General features: G+C 37.4%; 1 protein-coding gene across 1 annotated transcript in view; it reads left to right on the plus strand.

Moving 5' to 3' along the window:
* Positions 1–19,627, plus strand: part of hibadhb (3-hydroxyisobutyrate dehydrogenase b) — a 156,601-nt gene that overhangs the window by 105,033 nt on the left and 31,941 nt on the right. Inside the window, exon 6 of the mRNA XM_028818231.2 lies at positions 5,173–5,249. Coding sequence (XP_028674064.1) covers positions 5,173–5,249 — 77 coding nt within the window. The remainder of the gene's footprint in view (positions 1–5,172; positions 5,250–19,627) is intronic.

Raw genomic sequence — 19,627 nt, forward strand, 5'->3', positions numbered from 1 at the left:
AACTTTCATTATCCTGTAGAATATCTACAACTGTTAACACCATTCGGTCTTCCACCAGCCGAATTACTGTTGAAAGGAGGATGTATCGTAATCTTATTGTGTAATTTATTTTTGAGTGATGGGCTATGCAATAGGACAAGATTAGTTGTATTCAAAATTAGTCGAACAATCCTGACATGTCAAATTTTAACAGGCGACAAAATAGGTAATGTAGTACATCTTCCGCGAAAAACATTAGACACCAAAGGATATCTTGATATGCTGTTCGTATTAAAAGTTTATAGTTTCTAGTTAGAATAGCTTTTGTAATGACAACAAATCAGAGGGACAAACATTTGAAAAAGTTGCTTTATTTATTGGAGAGAAAGAAACAATATTCACTCACGAACAGTTATATGTTGCATTGTCACAATGTAACTCCAAACACGGAATCAAAATTCAAAGCAATATTGATGAAAAGTTAATTACGAATATTGTTTTTACTGAAGTTTTACAGTAAAAGTGTAAGTTTAAAAAGTATTTGCGTGTTAATTTCAAAGCCAAACAGAACGAAAACATATAACGCAACAAATACCTCTAACGCATCATGAAACATAATTTTCTTTCAATTTATTATGTTTTACTATTTTTTACTATGGTTAATTACTTGCTGTAATCTAAAATAGTTAGGCCTATTACGCATATGTAACAATTTCCATGAAAATAACAACTGTTTAAATTGTACATCCGCTTCCCCGCGAAGTGGCTAGCGTGTAGCGCCCACACAGGGGTTGGCGAGCATGGGGCAGAGTCCCCTAGTTAATCTTAAAGTCCCAAACCTCACATACTCTTGGAAGAAACACACACCGGTCACTTTTTCTAAGTTTAAACATGTATATTCTGGATTTGTTCTCGTCTGAGACGGAACTCTGTTTGCAGCAGTGTTATTTTTCCTTTTTTTTTTTTTTTTTTTTTTTTTTTTTTTTTATATCATCCCGAGGTATTTACTCAACCCAAGGGGCTTCAGTTACATTATATGCAAGTATCTGTAAGCACGAGTGGCAGAAAAAAGGCTCAGAAAGAAACAGAAAAGACAGCTAAAGCTTCATCCAAGCCTAAATGGGTCTCAAGTTCAAGGTACAGCCTGCCAGAAACTGACCTGGGACAGATAGGTGAAAACACAGATCTCCTGGGACCTTACGCTGCAGCATCACCTCCAGCCAAGAGCCAAAGTGGGAGAATAAGTGCAAGTGAGTCGGGCCAGGAGAACTTGTTGATTCCAGAATGTTCATTGAAATTGAAAATGGCCTTATTATGCTCTGTCAACTACCCACTGCAATATAATATAATAAGCACATTCGCATTTTCCCAGATTTCTCACTTTCAACAGGTACTAAACTTGCCTCATTTTACAGTATTAAACAGCACTTACGTAAAGCAGAATTCAGATACAGCCCTTGTATCCTGCTAAATTGAGAGTGGTCATTCTCCATTTTTAGCTCTCCGGATGAAGCAGAAAAAGAGGTTAAAAAAAAAAAAAATTGATCCTGACACTATATGAAATACAATAGTGAGTCGCATTGTGTCCTGGCAAGGCAAAGAAGATTTTACCTGCAATTTGAAATATTTGCAATGAGACTTTTGCTATAATTATACATTATGTTCCCTTCCCTGCTACTTTAATGTTTTAATTACAATTATATATATATATATATATATATATATAGTGACAGTTTAAAGGTCCCTGTGACCCCTTGAACCCTCAGACCAGACGTCAGACACCAGATAAAAGTCGAAAATGAATATTTATTATAATAATAAAGTGCACAAAGCACCCTCCACTCCACTATACTCCAATAAATCAATAATCTCAAATAAACAATCAATACAATCCTCCACTCCCAGACGCGTTGCCACCCTTCCACCCAGCTCAGCTCAACGTCTGGGATTTCCCACAATCCTTTTATAGTCCTTGACCCGGAAGTGGTTCTGTCCCTCAGTCCATGTGACTTTCTATCACTTCCGTGTCAGGTAAAAATTTCTTTTCTTCAGCCCGGAATTATATCATTTTCTTCCGTTCCCGTGACTTGGAAATACTTCCGGGCTATACGGAAAACATAAATCCCTGGGCCTCCCTGCAGCGACTCCTGGCGGCCCCCATGGTATCCAGCAGGGCTGTGCATTAAAACTCTCAAGGTCCATGAGGCCCTGCTGGAATTCGGGGTACCTCCATGTTGCAGGGAGGGCTCCATCTGGCGGCCTGGGGGTATTAGCCGGACTGTATGGCCGGCAATCCCTCACAATATATATATATATATATATATATATATATATTATATATATAAATAATGTGTGTGTGTGTGGGGGGTCTGGGGGGAGGAGAGAAAGAGAGCAAGCTGTTTCTGATCTGTCCATTTTATCTCCACAATTACAAGTGTGAACACAACAATAGGCTTCATAGCCATGACTCCTGGCAATATTGGAAATTAAGGTTAAAGCTATCATATGTAATTATGTACTACGTTAATTTAGGACTGTAAAATGACAACAAAAGTTCAGAAGCAATGTGTCTATGACCAAACCGTGAACTTTGTGAGCTGGAATGTCAAAGGTCTCAATCATGAATTAAAGAGAAAGAAAGTATTCTCTCACCTATCAGGTCTAAACGCCAACATAATATTTTTACAGGAGACTCACTTAATCAGCAAAGATCAGTTAAGGTTGTAAAAAGATTGGACTGGCCAAATACTCCACTACAGCTATTTAAAGAAAACTAGAGGTGGTATCAAATGTAGTATCTGATCCTGAAGAGTGATATGTGATGGGTAATTTATTTGATAGTAAAGTTATTTTGATAAATATCTACGCACCCAATGTGAATGATAAGAGTCTTCATCAAAGACATATTTGCATCCATTCCTAACTTCAATACTCATAAAATTGTAATGGCCGGAGAATTTACCGTATATACTTGCGTATAAGTCGGGTCTTGAGACCCGAAAAATCAATCATAAAATCAGACCCCAACTTATGTGCCCGTTCAAAAATAACATCTTCTTGCTTCCTCCAATCTCGCACCAGTTTCTCAGACCCATCAAATTGTGTTGCAGCAGCGCAGTTACTAATTTCTTTCGCCACTTCAACGACTTTTAATTTAAAACCAACTTCATATTTTCTTCTGATCGAACGCTCCATTGTAGATAAGGGAAGCTCTTACGATAAAAGTGTATGAGGGTGTGAGATACAAAAAACACAAAACAGTGCAAATGTCGTATTGGAATAGTTTGGGTATTACCGTGTGGTCACATTGGCACAATACATAGGAAAAAGGGCAGTGTGCTCCATGGTTACTCTGTCAGGTGGGTGTTAGTATATCATAATCTCTTGTACCAATAGAGTGAGTTTTCCGCATTCGACTTATATGACCGACATTATAAAATACCGGAAATTATACGGTAAAATCAAGCCCTGACTTGATGTTAAGATACTCTCCAAAGTTCTAGTTGGAAGAATTGAGAAAGTGCTCCCTTTGGTAATATCACAAGACCAAACCAGATTTATTAAAGGCACCTATTTAATGTAATATATTCACCCATAAAGTCTTAACTCTTCAGAGATTTTATTATCTTTAAATGCAGAAAAAGCATTTGATATGGTTGAATTGAACTACCTGTTCACCACATTGCATAAATTTGGGTTTGGCCCGAACATACAGTATGTGCATGGATCAAACTACTGTATACCAGCCCAGAAGCTTCAGTTTGTATTAACAACATTATTTCAAGACTAATTCAAACTATATGTAATTGTCATTGAGCCATTGGCTGTTCACTTTCAAAATGCATCAAAGATAAAGGAGATTTTCAGAGAAGGACTTGAACAGAAAATATCATTATATACAGATGATATGGTACTGTCTATATCAGACCCACAAAACTCTGTGCCCGCAGCCCTAGCTACACTAGCAGAATTTCAAAAGATATAAGGTTTTTTTCCAGTGAATTCTATATTTTTGGCTGTCTGCATGGAAACACTTAAACAAGACATGCATAGATGGTCTATCCTCCATCTTACTTTAGCAGGAAGAAATAACACTATCAAGATGAATATCCTCCTTAAGCTTCTGTTTCTATTTCAAAACATCCCCCTATACATTATAAAATAATTTTTAAGAAGTTAAATGAGGTTATGATTGAATCTATTTGGAATTCAAAATATCCACACATCCAAAGGGCGATCCTAAAATGACCTAAATCAGAAGGTCGCATGGCTTTACCTAATTTTCAGTTTTATTACTGGGCGGCAAATATAGCTATAAAAACCTGGAGATTGACACAAATAAATTAACATACACCTAGCTTGGTTTGTCTGGAAACGAACTCCTACTCAACATTTCAGAAAAGGAGTGGAAGGCAACCATGCACAGAATTCACTCTAGCTCCATATGTGTAAAGTATTCAGTTATTTAACTTAAAATCTTTGTCTCATTTAAAATTGTCCAAAATGTTTCCAGGGCAAGATCCAACCTGCAGGCTTTGCAACTGAGTTCCAGACACACTACATGTTTTGGGCATGTACCAAATTAACATCATTTTGGACAAAAATTTCTAAATGCCAATCAGACAGCCTTAGTGTCACAATCACTCCTAACCCGTTAATTGCTGTGTTTGGTGTACTCCCAGATGGCACAGTGAAGACAGACAGAGGGTTTTTAAGTAATCACTAGAAGTTGGGGACACCTGTGTAAATTGTTTGCTTCTTGCAGGCTTAATTTACTTTAATTACTGCAGAACATCTGTAGGTTGTAATCTATTAGTTGTTCCCCGAAGAAGGCCCATTTTTATTTTTCTGATGTTTCCTTTATTTTTCAGTATTTTTCTTACTAAACTTTAAATTTAATCCTCTGGCAGTTTACTGATTACCTTTTCACCATTTTCAGTCATTCATGGCATTTCGACTGATCAAATTTGAAGAAAAACGGAGATGTTCTAGAATTTTTGACCGGTAGTGTGCATTAAATTTTGGTTTGAAAGTCTATAATGATGAAAGGAAAACAATAATATAAATATAACACAAATGTGGAGAAATTATCTGTATATTCAAAGGCAAAATATAAGTAGATGTGATTTATAATAACTGTCATACACTCTTATGATTAATTTGTTTAAATCTTTTTAAAATATTTCATTTTAGGCAGCAAAGATTTGTAACAATATGTTATTGGCAATTGGCATGATTGGAACTGCTGAAACAATGAACCTTGGAATCAGGTGAGCAATGGAATTCATTCTTTTTTTTTTAATTATAATATGAATAAATGTTCCTTAGCTTCTAAATTTTAAAGCTTGTTAGAAATTAAAGTTATAGTTATTGTAATTCCATGAAACAAATTCATTATGCTGTCCACATTTAAATCATTCTACCAACTGCCTGTGGTTACTGTCTTCCACGTCCTAATGGTCTAAATGTTCTGCTAATAGTTTATAATTAATTTTTCTAATATGAATGAGGTTGGTTTGTGCATGAGTCTGTCTTAAGATTTGTCTTAAGATCCACAGAACATCACACTCTGAAACATTGCACAATACCATGATTACTCGTTTAATTTTTGTATCATGAATGATTTATTTGACTTGACCTAACTGTTGCCTTCATTTTTTTGGGCAAAAGTGTGTGTGTGTGTGTGTGTTTAGTGTGTGTGTATATATATATATATTATATATATATATATATATATATATATATATAATGGAAGCGAAGGTCTGTGATACGGTTTGCATATTTGCAGCTGGAGATCCACAAAGGGAGAAAAAATGAATCACGTATCATAAAGTAGTTTTTATTCCTTTCGGCCCCTACCAGGAGCCTTCATCAGAGGATAATGCTTAGATATACAAGAATCAAAGGCAACGTATAGCAAAATTAGATTGGGGGGGGGGGGGGGAAATTGGTCCGTAACGTTTTATTTATTATGAATATGTTCTTCCTAAGTTTGCATATGCTGGGTTTATGTCCAAATGTCTGTTAATGGCATTTTTGTCTGATAGCCAAGATTCAGCCAGTTCTCTGGCACTTTTAGTGCTGGCCTTAAATCTTACTTGTACATTGTCCCAGTTAAATGTATGCCCTGTTGATTTTGTATGCATATAGATCTGTGATTGCGAGTCCTTCCTTCTAATGGCGTTGCGATGTTCCTTTATAAGTGTTGCAATTCTTTTTGATGTGTGTGTATGTGTATGTATATGTATGTATGTACCGTATTTTTCGCACCATAAGACGCACTTTTTTTTCCCCAAAAGAAGGTTGGAAATGTCTGTGCGTCTTATGGTGCGAATATTGCATCACAGACCATGATGTGTAATACCTGACAAAAGTCGACATCCAGGGCTAGAGGGCGACAAAACTCACTGTTACATTACAGGCATTCCCTCTGTGCTTGGAGGAATGTTAGACTCATTGACTCGGCATCTAATCCTTGCGTGTGCGTGAGTTGCGAAATCTAAACAAATATAAACAAAGGCAAGATAGCGTCTACATGTCATGAGGGAGCGAAGCGCATTATCACTGAGTTGGACTCTGGACTCGATAGATTACCAGCCGCTGGACTACTTCAGGCTGTTCTTTCCTGAAGCTGCCTTTCAGCTACTGTCAGACGAGACAAACAGGTATGCAGAGCAATTTTTTGAATCCAGGGCTGTGCTTGCACCGCATTCTCATTTTTCAAACTGGAAACCCACAACAAAACACGAGATGAAGGGCTTTGTGGCATTACAAATATAGATGGGACTAGACTGGCGATATAACTTCAGGGAGCATTGGTCCAAACGTGCTTTGTCCCCTGGTGGCTTTGGACAGGTTATGTCGCATAATGATAGGTACGTGATGCTGCAAAGTGATTGTGAGCAACTGAGCTTAATAAATTCTGACACTAGCGATGAGGAGTTCTTGGGGTTTCCATAAAACTAGAAGAATGCTTGAACCTTAAAGTCTCTCCTTATTTGTTAATGACAGTGATGATGTTTCTTAATACCGCTGTTGAATTTACATGGTTGAAATATTATTCTGCTATATTTTATTAAACATATTAGTGCACCATTTGATTCAGAATATTTTTTTTCTTGTTTTCCTCCTCTAAACCTAGGTGCGTCTAATGGTCAGGTGCGTCTTATGGTGCAAAAAATACGGTATATATATATATATATATATATATGTATGTATGTATGTGTGTGTGTGTATATAATGTGACATAATGTAATTGTTTTTTCTCCAAATTCTCACTCATTTTTTTTGTGGATATTTGAATGCTTAATATGATGCAGAATAATTAATGCATTGATAATACCACATCAGACTTCAGATTATTACAGGAGACATCAATAGCATAAATTAAAACACTTTAAATGCCAGCATAAACTGCTAAGGTTGACGTTCAAACCAAAGTATCTATTAGAAAACAAGATCAGAATATGAACAATATTGTGCATTACTTAAGTATATCCAGGGCTGAGCATAAAATGCTGAAGGCAAAAACAAGACCCAAAATTTAAAATTGGATGGCAATAATATGCAACAAAGTATATTAGTCAAGAAATTATTTAAATGTTAAAAGAAGATGTCAATATGAGCCATTTTTAGTTTATGTAAGAATTACAAGTGATTTTTACCAAGCAGTGTACTAATTTTTTGTGTTTGATGAAATGTTTGTGACTAGTCCTTTACAATTCAAAAAGAAAAAAAAAATAACAGTTTATATCTTTGTTTATATCAGTTTCTATCATCTCTCTATCTGGGCACTTTTTCAATCTTTTCTTTATTTTTCTGTCATTTGCTAATGCCACATTGTTATTTTTTGAACATTTTATAAAATTTCTCATATGCTTTCTAATATTGCTGTTTTTTGTCCATTTAAAGATTTGTTTGTGATAAAAGAGAATTGTTATTTTTCTTTGATTTTTCTATGTAACAGTACAACAGAGGGCTTAGTGCAAAAAAGGTACAGAAAAAACTGATTATGGAAGAACAGTATAGTTTAGGGTTGCAGTGATGTACATAATATTTAGTACTACAGGTCTTATAGTTCATAGTCAAAGTGTTCAAAGATTACAGTTAAGCAGTATGCCTGGTAGGTTCCCCCGCTAAACAGTACATTTATGACTTGGAGTTAATACTGTTTTTAAACCTGCTGGTCTGGGCACTGTTGCTATGATACTGTCTACTTGATTGAAAATGTGCGTACAAATTGCCCTGACTGGTGGAAATATTTTATTATGGCTTGTACTTTATTTTTGCAGAATTCGGAGTATAATGGGCTTTTATGTTAGAATATCACATTAAGTTCAGCAACACAGGTGATGATATTCTACATCTCATCTATTCATGACAGAAGTAGTGTTTTTTATAAACTTTACAGTTGCTATTTCATTTTAAATGGCAATACATAATCAGAAAAAAAAAACTTGATACTTTAAGCCTTTTAGATTTTTTTTTAAGATGGTTGTGATAGTTTCAGTCGTTGTAACAGGCTTTCTACTTTTCTTTCTATAGTTGAAGTGCATTTAATGACACCAGTGTGAAAGTCAAATAAGACTGTTTGTGTTTTCATTTATTTTTTAAAGCTACCAATTTCTCAGGAAATTTTTTTCACAGTACAGTGGAACCTCGGTTTGCGAGTAACTTGGTTTACAAGTGTTTTGCAAGACGAGCAAAAATTTTCAACAAATTTTGACTTGATAAACGAGCGAGGTCTTGCAGTACGAGTAGTATGTATACTCGTTGTCTGCTGAGCTTCATGTGATCACAACTGAGCTGATGGTTCTTCTCTCTCTCTTGCTACGGGATTGTGGGCAATCGTCTCCTATTCTCCGTCTGAGTTGGCGTGCCTCACTCATAGTAAACATCCGTACGAGCGTATACTGTTTACTACAGCATTAGCATTGTGACTGTGTGTGTGTGCGCGCGCGCACTTGTGTGTGTGCTCGCTCACGCGCGCGTGTGTGTGTGTATGTGTGTGTGCTCGCGTGCGCGTGTGTGCTGTGACGTGCAAGTCCCCGTCTTGCACACTAAAACACAAAGCTGAGTCTCAGTACTTTAGCAACACCAGCTTTATTCAGCTTGAAGCAGACACAGCAGTCAGGCAGGGCCCTGCACATTTATAATGTTTCTTGTTCCTTGTATCACCCATCGACGGCAGGCGCTTATAGCATGTCCGCAGTCTTTTCGGATTCGCTTTTAAGGCGAACTGCTACAGCGCTGGGAGACTGCGATTGCTTTGGGACACTCTTCCGCATGTCGTCCCGTTGGGTGGAATCCCACAAGAGTTTAGAAACTCACTCACACCAGCCATGATTCTTTTCAAAGGTAAAGTGCAGGTTAATTTGTTTTATGTATTTTTACTTTATATTTTGTATTAATCATTTTTATATGAATAGTTTTGGGTTGTGGAACAAATCATCTGAGTTTCCATTATTTCTTATGGGGAAATTCACTTTGATATACGAATGCTTTGGACTACGAGCACGTTTCCAGAATGAATTATGCTCGCAAACCGAGGTTCCACTGTATAAAGATATACCGTGGAGGGGGTTCCTCAGAGATTGTTAGCACTTATGCATTCATTTACACTGTACTGTGTTTTCATATGAAATTTACCTAACATTATTTTTATTTCAGTTTTCAGTTTATAGTTTACTTATTTTAACTTTGCTTGTTATGTTTAAACATCTGTATAGTTCTAAACTTTTTTTTTGTAAACTACAGTGTTTATGTATTATGTTTTCATTTGATTAGGGCTTTAGTTGGAATTCTGTTTATCTTAATCTCTGATACAATTACTATTTTACAATATAAGCTGATATCCTTGGAATTTTTTTTGTAATTGCAGTTTTTTCTTTCTTTCAATATTTGGGAAGATTCTTAAATGTATGTGTAATCTACATGGTTAAATACAAATTTACGGGTGAAGTTAAATTAGGTATTTTATCATCAGTGTAGTAATTATCCAATTATATATTTTCAACACTCTCTGCTTCTTTTGATGCCTTTTGCTAAGGGGCTGCTGTGGACCGTTTTTGGCTTAAGCTACATTTTTCTTTCTTGTAAAAAGAATGTTAAGTTGGTATTTGCAAGAATATTATTCCAGACAGCATGCAGCTTCAGAAAACTTGAAGAATTAATCTGTACAACCCTAATAAGTGGGAATTATCCATCCATCCATCCATTTTCCAACCCGCTGAATCCGAACACAGGGTCACGGGGGTCTGCTGGAGCCAATCCCAGCCAACACAGGGCACAAGGCAGGGAACCAATCCCGGGCAGGGTGCCAACCCACCGCAGGACACACACAAACACACCCACACACCAAGCACACACTAGGGCCAATTTAGAATCGCCAATCCACCTAACCTGCATGTCTTTGGACTGTGGGAGGAAACCGGAGCACCCGGAGGAAACCCACGCAGACACGGGGAGAACATGCAAACTCCACGCAGGGAGGACCCGGGAAGCGAACCCAGGTCCCCAGGTCTCCCAACTGCGAGGCAGCAGCGCTACCCACTGTGCCACCATGCCGCCCTGGGAATTATTTATGTTTAAACAAATATACTTAAAAATTAAACTAAACTTTCAAAAATTAAACTAAAAACTATTTTTTGAAAATATATGCAATACACATTTTAACAAATGCAATGTTCATATAAAATAAATGTATTAGGATCAATGCACATATTTTAATCTGAAAATTTTACAATATTAAGTACACATGCCCTTTACCTTCTTCTGCCTTAGTAAGTTTAATTAAAATAACATTATTCATCATTTATGGTGCTACTTTTTAATTAATTTTAAATGTACAATTATGCTTTATAAGTAATTGGTTAGTAATATTATTTCACAATCAAATATCGTGATAGGGCATAAGAAAAATTCTGTTATTTAAAACAAGATAAGTGAATTGTGTTTTACATTTGCAGAGCAAGGTAAAAGTCCTGCTATATTAATTGCTAAAAAATTATCTCTTCCTTTCTAATAGAGATTTGATTCTCTTTACAATGACATCACTACAAGCAACACATCAGTTGCTACCACTGCATGTTTATTCTTAAAATTTTATTTCTTCCAAGACAAGAAATGCCTACCTTATTGTCCATCCATCCATTTTCCAACCCACTGAATCCGAACACAGGGTCACGGGGGTCTGCTGGAGCCAATCCCAGCCAACATAGGGCACAAGGCAGGAACCAAACCCGGGCAGAGTGCCAACCCACCGCAGGGACACACACAAACACACCCACACACCAAGCAAACACTAGGGCCAATTTAGAATCACCAATCCACCTAACCTTCATGTCTTTGGACTGTGGGAGGAAACCGGAGCGCCCAGAGGAAACCCACACAGACATGGGGAGAACATGTAAACTCCACGCAGGGAGGACCCAGGAAGCAAACCCAGGTCCCCAGGTCTCCCAACTGCGAGGCAGCAGCGCTACCCCACTGCACCACCGTGCCACCCTCTACCTTATTGTGACTTATAGAAATAATTGAAGAAGAAAAACAGCAGTTCACAAAACACTCAGGGCTTCAAGTTTTTTAACCACATGCTGCATTTCTGGCATATGGCTATTTTAGAATAAAAATATTCACTGCCGTTACTCATTTTTAAAAGCAGGAACAACTCCATCATAATCACAACAAAAACAACAATGCATATTTTTATTTTGGATATATTTTAACCAATTATGTAAAAGTATCCTTACAATTATCAAAGGCTTATGAGCAGGTTAATCTGTTAACTGATCATCAGTAATCTGTTTTCTGAACAGTCTTTGAGCATGATTCAGAATTTGAAAATATGAACTATGAATATTAAAAAGAATTTGGCTAATGCTTGGGAGTTCAGAAGTCCAGTAGAATGAGATGTTTAAAATAAACATTGTTGGGCTTAGCTGGAGAAAAGGTTGGAGTTGGATGTGGAGAGAGCAAAGTCTTGGCCCCTCGGGTCACTAGTTAAAAAAACCCAGTGTTTGTTTCAGCAGTGTGTTCTAAGAACCAATAGTATGGCATGTTTGGGGAAAAAACACACAGATTAAATGCCTAAGCCAGTTATTTGTGCTTTGCAATTTACTCTAACAGGAGTGACAGCTACTACAGCTCATGCTCCCGCTGCTTCCATGCCAGACTGTGTATGCAAACAAAACTAGGTATTGCTACATTTATTGCAGAACATAGCCTGACATACGCAGTAACTCAGCCACTCATTGTCCTGTGTAAAAAGCTTTGATAAGACTAGAATGCACTTTCAAGATTCACTGTCTGAAATTCACCACCAAACAATTTAATTGAACATGTTATATTCCTCAAAATTCTGGCATTGTTTAACAGACAATCTTCATTTACATCTTCGTGCTCTTATTTATTTTTATATCTGCAAAGTTGTTTATTGTTTAGAAGTTTAACATTAAACTGTTGAATTTTTCTTTTTCATTTGTTATTGCAATAGTTAAATATTAATTTTTCATAGTAAAAGTAAGCAATCATTGGATTGTGCTGACGGGATGTGTTCATTGAAACATGTTCATTTGTTTATATGTCTCTATTATAATAAAAACTAGGAGGCTTCGCTCGTCCACCCCTGGTTTGGTTTACCGCATATACAACTTAAAGAGATTGTTATTTTCATGGGAATTGTTACATATGCATTATTTTCACTTTTACTTTAAAACGTTGTAAAAACAATACTTGTCCTTTATTTCCGGCCTCGGGCGTGGTTAAATCTCTTTCTCGCAGGACGTATAACGCTGATCGCATTGTGAAAGGGGGGGCACACTAAGGAGAAGCAGTCGGATCATCTGCTGGCTTGTTGCTGCTACTACTGGTGAGCTACATGTTATGCTTGTCGCGCTGCATGTTGATCATTTAAAAGCTGTACAGCAGCTGTCCTTTTGCCACTTCGCATCTCTGCCGCTCGCGTTGTGAAGGGGGGGGCTTAATGCACGCTAAGGAGAAGCGGTCGGATCATCTGCTGGCTTGCTGCTGCTGGAGAGCTGCATGTTCTGCTTGTCGCTTGTCGTTATTTTAAGAACTGGGAGTACATGAAGTGTGTCTGCCAAAAGCATTCCAACAACTGCTAGGTTAGATGTCCGTGAACTTGTTTTAAATGTTGTCTCACGTGACATTAAAGTGTCTTTTGTGGGACATCAAATTGTCTTCCGAGAAGATCACATCTTGTTTCCCTCCCAATATTTTTTTTTATAATAGAGAGAAATCCTGGGATGAGACAAGTCTTTTTAGCCTGGGATGAGACATGACTTTTTCAGAGAGATACTTTCATGTCCAACGAGACAAGACTTTGTTCCAAGAGTTTTAACCACACCCAGGGCTGGAAATAAAAGACAAAGAGTAGATGACAAAGTAGAACGTCGTAAAGAATTCAAAAACGTTGGCACGATACACATGCAGAGCACGTTAGAGATGAAGAAAGTAGTAAAATTTGAAAGTCTGAAAAAAATGATAGTAAAGATCACAGCGCAAACAAATGGAAATTATTACTTGGTGAAATAACGGAACAGCGAAAAGAGAATGAATATATTGTTCGGATTTAAACATTAAGTCGGAGACTTGTAGATCATCTAATTCATGTTGCCATCAGGGAAAAGTAGTGTTTCTTCCCATTGAAGAGGCGTATCCGCAAGAATTAAAAGATTTGTTGTTTGGTGAAAGTGAAATCCACATACGCGAGTGACAGCGATGTGAAGTGGCTGGCGCGTAGCGCAGGCCAGGGGGGCTGGCGAGCTAAGCTCCCTAGTTATATAATAAGTGAGAGGTTTTGCACAAATTAATGTTCATGGCGTTTCAGTTATTATAGCTTTTGTAATAACCTTTGGTCCAAAATTTCAGGCTCAGGAATTTTGTTATTTTGACCTTTTTTATATTGCATTTAGCTGTGAATTCGGTCCTTGAAGATTAATGTCAATGATTTTAATGGCCCACCACTACTTCCACTACTTCAAGTTTAATTGTGAGCACTGCCTCTTTCAAAACAAAAGATTTTAGTTGATTTAAGAATCTTTAAATTTAAGGTTGGAGAAGAAAAGTGTTGCAATAGTTACTACAATTCATGCACAGCACCAGAGTCCTAGGGCCTCATGTATAAACAGTGTGTGCGCACAGAAATGTTGCGTACCCCAGTTTCCATGCTACCTCAATTCCCTAGCGTATGCAAGTTCTCCGCTCGGTTTTGCAAACTAGTGGCACCAAGCATCAAAGCAGTGGTACTGTTCCCGTGTGGTTTCCCTTTCTTTTTTAGATCCACATAACTAGCGCGGCTTTATCAGATACACTGAAATTACCGCATATCTTTTAAGGCACCTGTTTGCAATCAGTCCGGAAATATATAACAGTGGACAGAATGGCCAAACTATTTCAAATACCATCATTGCTTTATCGTTGTAATTCTCAGTTCACCACTTGGAATATTTAACCCACTGTATCTGAGTGTGGAATCACAGCTCTACAGCAGCTGATCAGAAAGAGGATTATTGGTATACAGCATCAAACACATGCTGCCTCAGCCATGTGCACTGTCTGTTGAACTGCTCTCATACGACAAATTCTTCAGAGCCTTTCCTGTAGGGACATCACGGTTCAGAAACAGTTTCATCCCAAGAGTTCTAAACGCACTCAATCAGTCCATCAAGTGCTTCTGGTAGAACTGTTTATAATTATAAGTACAATTAGCCTCACTACAGTTATAATATTGCACAACCTGAGCCATTTTATAAAGTGCATATTTATAGATGATGACGACTGGCTTCTAAGTCGATTTAGATTTCCAAGCTCTATCTTCTTGGAGCTCTTGATATCATTTTTAAGATGAAATAATCTATATTGTAAATAACTAAACATGTGAGGACACGGTGTCGCAGTTCTAGCAATGATCTGGCACCCTGTTCAGGGATTGTTCAGATGCCTCCTGCTGTATGCTTGCTGGGATTAGCGCAACCCTGGATGGGTAGATGGATGGAATAAGTAAACATGTACTATGAAGATATTTCGGTGTTCTAAGCTTATAAATGGCTTGACATCTATTACAGAGCTGATTGTGTGGCGATTAGTTACTTGGAGAAAGAAAAGTAAGGACAGGAATCAGGGGACAGTATGTTTGAGAGAGACAGTAATAAATGATTTGCATTTGATGATGCTGCAATAAATGATTTCATCGAAGGTCACGCACGTCGCAGCAAGCCTTATGCGGGAGGCAGGAACAATCTCTGGACGGGGCACCAGCTTGTCACTATCACTGCGCTACCATGGCCCCATGTTTAATACATGCTTTGATTCCTATCATTATGAAAATTATATCAAGTATACACTTTAGTATTTAAATTATTCAGAGAGCTGTAATATCACGAATGTAATGGATTCTGTGTCCTGTCGGAAGAAGAGAAACCCTTTTTAAGAAGCACGTAGTGAATCACACACACAGTGCACATAGAAGAACATATACAAAACAAAGCATTTAATGCGCTACTTTAGTTACAATGGGATATGGGAAAGTAGCACATTAAACGATTGTAAAATTAAGTTTATGACATTCTACTTTAATGACAAAATAAACTATGTAATTAAAGTGGAAATTTCAAGATTAAAGTTGACATTTCGAGCTTTTTTTCCCCACTGTGTCCCTATTTTTTTCTTTTCTCTGTACCCTAATAAGCTTCAATATGACACTCAGATGGCAGGCTACAACACTTTGATATCTGACCACTTCTTTTTTTTTTTTGTGAACTTGAACTTTCGAGTTTCTTCGCCACTCTGTCACTTGATCAACTTGCTTTTGTTGTTTATACCACTGTTTAAACCAACAAATAGTATGTTTTTCTTTGCCTCCACTTGGTATTCACTGAAATTCTTCTATTTTGTCCCGTGCTTTTGTCATTGTCTTTTCACAGAATGCTGAGCTTAAGGGCTATTTATATTAATTTGCATATTCAAAGAGGCGTAATTCTGGGAGGAGTTGGGGAGTGGCAGCAGGTGCATGCACGTGTGTTACTTTTCACGCTGACTGGGATTTATGTAGCGGAAGAACGTGAAAGTTGGCGTACACACAGATTTATTCATCTGAATTTTTTGTGCATACGCATATTTCCGCTTTTGTCCATATGCAATGTTTTAATGTGAATTCTACGCACGTCGTTATGCATGAGGCCCCTGGTGTTATGATTTGCCCCCAAAATGAGAGAAAAAAAACACCAAAACTCTGGTCACACAGAGAACATAATTAAAGAAGATTTTAATTATTCAAAGCAAAACCAGGACTCAAAAAGGAAAAAATACAAAAATTCTTAGAGAAAATGCTAAACTAATAATTAAAAAAGATAAAGAAAAAATAAAATTCAGAAGTAGAAATGCAAAAGATATTAAATACTAAAGTCAAAAAGGCATACAAGATTCCAGAAAAAGCATAGCCAATTCAAAATTCGGAAACTTACAGCACAAACAAACGGCAAACAGAGAGAAAGAGAGAGAGACAAATAATATGAGTCAAATGAGAGGCTGGGAAATGGAGGCCAGGCTTCTAGGTCTCTGAAATATTTAAAATACTGATCCCCACTCATGATCTGTAGCATATGTATGTATGTATTCATACTGGAAATATATCGTTTGTGGCACACCATAATGACTATTCAAACATGTTTAAACTTGTTTATTTTAGTGTCTTTTATAGCTTATTCTTATTCAACCATTTTGTTTTAAAATGAGCAGTAAAAAATCTACTACATAAATGCCCCAGTCAAAGAATCGAGTTTCTGGTGATTTTCTCTTATGTGTGGTCTGATACACAATGATAAGTAAATTAAAGATGCAGTTTGGCTGTAAATGGCTCTCAGAGTCACCTTTAGTCCTGATTCCCATGTGTATCACATAAACTACATTAGAAAACAGTGATGTCATATAAAATTTTCTTTATGATTATACAGTAACAATTTTACAGTTTCATTAGTTTTACACTACTATAGTGAAATATCCCTTTTCAATGTAAAGAAATTCTTTACTTAACCTCCTTAGCGTTAGATTTTTTCTCGAAAAAACATGTAAAAAGTGTTGCATTTTTTGGCTTGAAAAAATTACATTTTTATTAAATCTCATCTTTCTACTGTAAAACATGCACAATCCAGTGCCACAGTCGCGTCAACAGTAGTGAGACTCCTTGATTTTCTTTCCAGACTGATTAGCTTTTGAACTGCACATGTACAAGTGACACGAGCATCACTTTCAGATTCATCAGAATCACTTTTGGTTTCACTTTTTCAAGTTTTCTGCCTGAATGCAGATCTACTTTGTCATCATTGAGATGCTCCTCAACATCACTGCTTGTATCACTGTCAAGAGTTTGCAACGCCTTGGCTGCTGAAAAACAATTCTTACAAGACATCATTTTGAGGCTAGAAGACAGTGGCGGACCGTGCATTTCACACCTAGGCCTTCAGTAGTGCTCTGTCTGAATCAACCCCGCCCCTCTAAAACTAATTTATGGTTATAAAAACCATCTTAATATGCAGAAATACAGTATAAAGAGCCATTGCATCGCAGATAGATAACTCCTGTAGCCACAATAAATGCCTTTATTGAATAGACAAACCAGGGGTGAACAAGTTCCTTTCTAGTGCAGCAACAGCCGCGACACACATAAGCATCAATAATAACTCATAAACTTGCAATATTATTTAGGAAAATCGCAACATTTTACTCTCCAAAAATTTGGATTATTTGTCCAAAATAATCCAAATCCAAATAATTTGGATTATTTGTCCATCCTCCTCTCTTTCCTCAAAAACAGTTCAATTACTAGCAGATTATCCGTGCGCTTCAGTTCCATCATGAAGTCCCTTTCTATCGCCATCGAAGCTAATGCTGAAAGTCGAACCTGCCCTGTCGTATTTCTGGCATAAGTTTTAATTCGCTTTAGGGCTGAAAATGACCGCTCGACAGAAACAGTGCACACGGGAATGGTCACCGCCAAACATACCAATGTGTACAGCTGCCCCATGCTCTCATTCAGATTTTTCTGATGAAGGAAGTCAAGGAGATCAGTGGGAGATTTTCCTGCAAAATCATTCATGGCATACTTACACCATCCTATCCAATCAACGGGTCTGAATACGGTGACGTTGCCGTACGCCTGCTAGAAGGCCCTAGTAACACCAACTCAAAATCTGATTGGTTGAAGCAACAGTTTAATCGACATTTATTTTGTGTTTAGAGGGCCTGCAGAACGGATTGTGAAGGCCTCCGGGCAGACTTCATTGACTTTGACCCTGCCTGGCAACAAATGATGGCTGAAATGTGATTGGTTAAATGCTTTAATACGAAATGCAGCACAACCTTCGGAAAAGCTATGAAAGGAAGCGGACAGACTATTTGGAATTATTTAATAAGTATTCATGGACAAAATATAATTAACATCAGTTTGTGATTCAGATATTTTTTTAAGCCAGCAGAGAAGGCCTTGCAGGCCCTGAAGACCCACCACTGCTAGAAGAAGACATGTCTACACCATTGCCGGGGAAACACTCGGGCCTAATGCTTATGCAAGACATGTCTATACTGTTGCCCAAGAAACGTTCGCTACTAACTCTGTTAGCGCTTTTATAGCCCGAGTAATCCTCAGGTCTGATGCTTACATGAGACATTTCTATACAATTGCCCTAGTGACACTTGGGACTAACACTGTTAACACTGCTAAGGAGGTTAAGTACTGTTGACATTATTGCTTGTTTTAAAAAAAAAAAGTGCATAATCACCAACAATCCTCAGTTCAAAAGTCAGAGTGGATGGCTTTGTTGATTCCATGATTTAAGTTTTCTTTAACTTAAGCTTTAATACTTTATTGAATGTTTTCTTTGTCCTGTGCAGTTCATCAAACTACATTAAATGGTGGAAATAAAATTGATGAATAAGCTGATTGTTACATGACAGATAATCTAGCATTATTGCGAGTACTAAAAGAAACAGGAGATGATAAGCATACACTAAAAATTGTAGTAGGACTCAAGTGCAGTGGACATACAATAGTACAGGACTAGCAGATCATAGCCTCAACCGACCAAAACCAAAGAGTAAGACTAAAGTCAGAGGTCGAGGGCAAAGTAGATGCCCTGATGCTAAGGCCTGCTTGAAGTTAAGCTAAAGATATTGGCACAAAGCAAAGTGTATACACTGAGGGATAAAAAAAAGTGGAACCAGCACCATATTTTTGTTACATTGTGTGATGTAACTAGTGTAACAATCGTGGTCATGTGGTGAACAAAGCACGTTGAATAAATTAATAAAAAAGGGATACAATTGTAATACATTTTATTAAATGTAATTCAAAATAAACAGAAAACCTGCGGTGGGTTGGCGCCCTGCCCGGGATTGATTCCTGCCTTGCGCCCTGTGTTGGCTGGGATTGGCTCCAGCAGACCCTTGTGACCCTTTGTTCGGATTCAGTGGGTTGGATAATGGATGGATGGATAAACAGAAAACCCTACAAACCAAGTGTACAGAGTAAAGAAGTGTTGAATAACCCAAAACACACCTTCAAAAATGCCAAATACATTTACTCACACCTATGCGACGGATCTGCCCGTCTCACATGAAATACATAGCTGCT

The sequence above is a fragment of the Erpetoichthys calabaricus genome, chromosome 13 (genome assembly GCF_900747795.2).
Source record: "Erpetoichthys calabaricus chromosome 13, fErpCal1.3, whole genome shotgun sequence".
Taxonomy (NCBI): domain Eukaryota; kingdom Metazoa; phylum Chordata; class Cladistia; order Polypteriformes; family Polypteridae; genus Erpetoichthys; species Erpetoichthys calabaricus.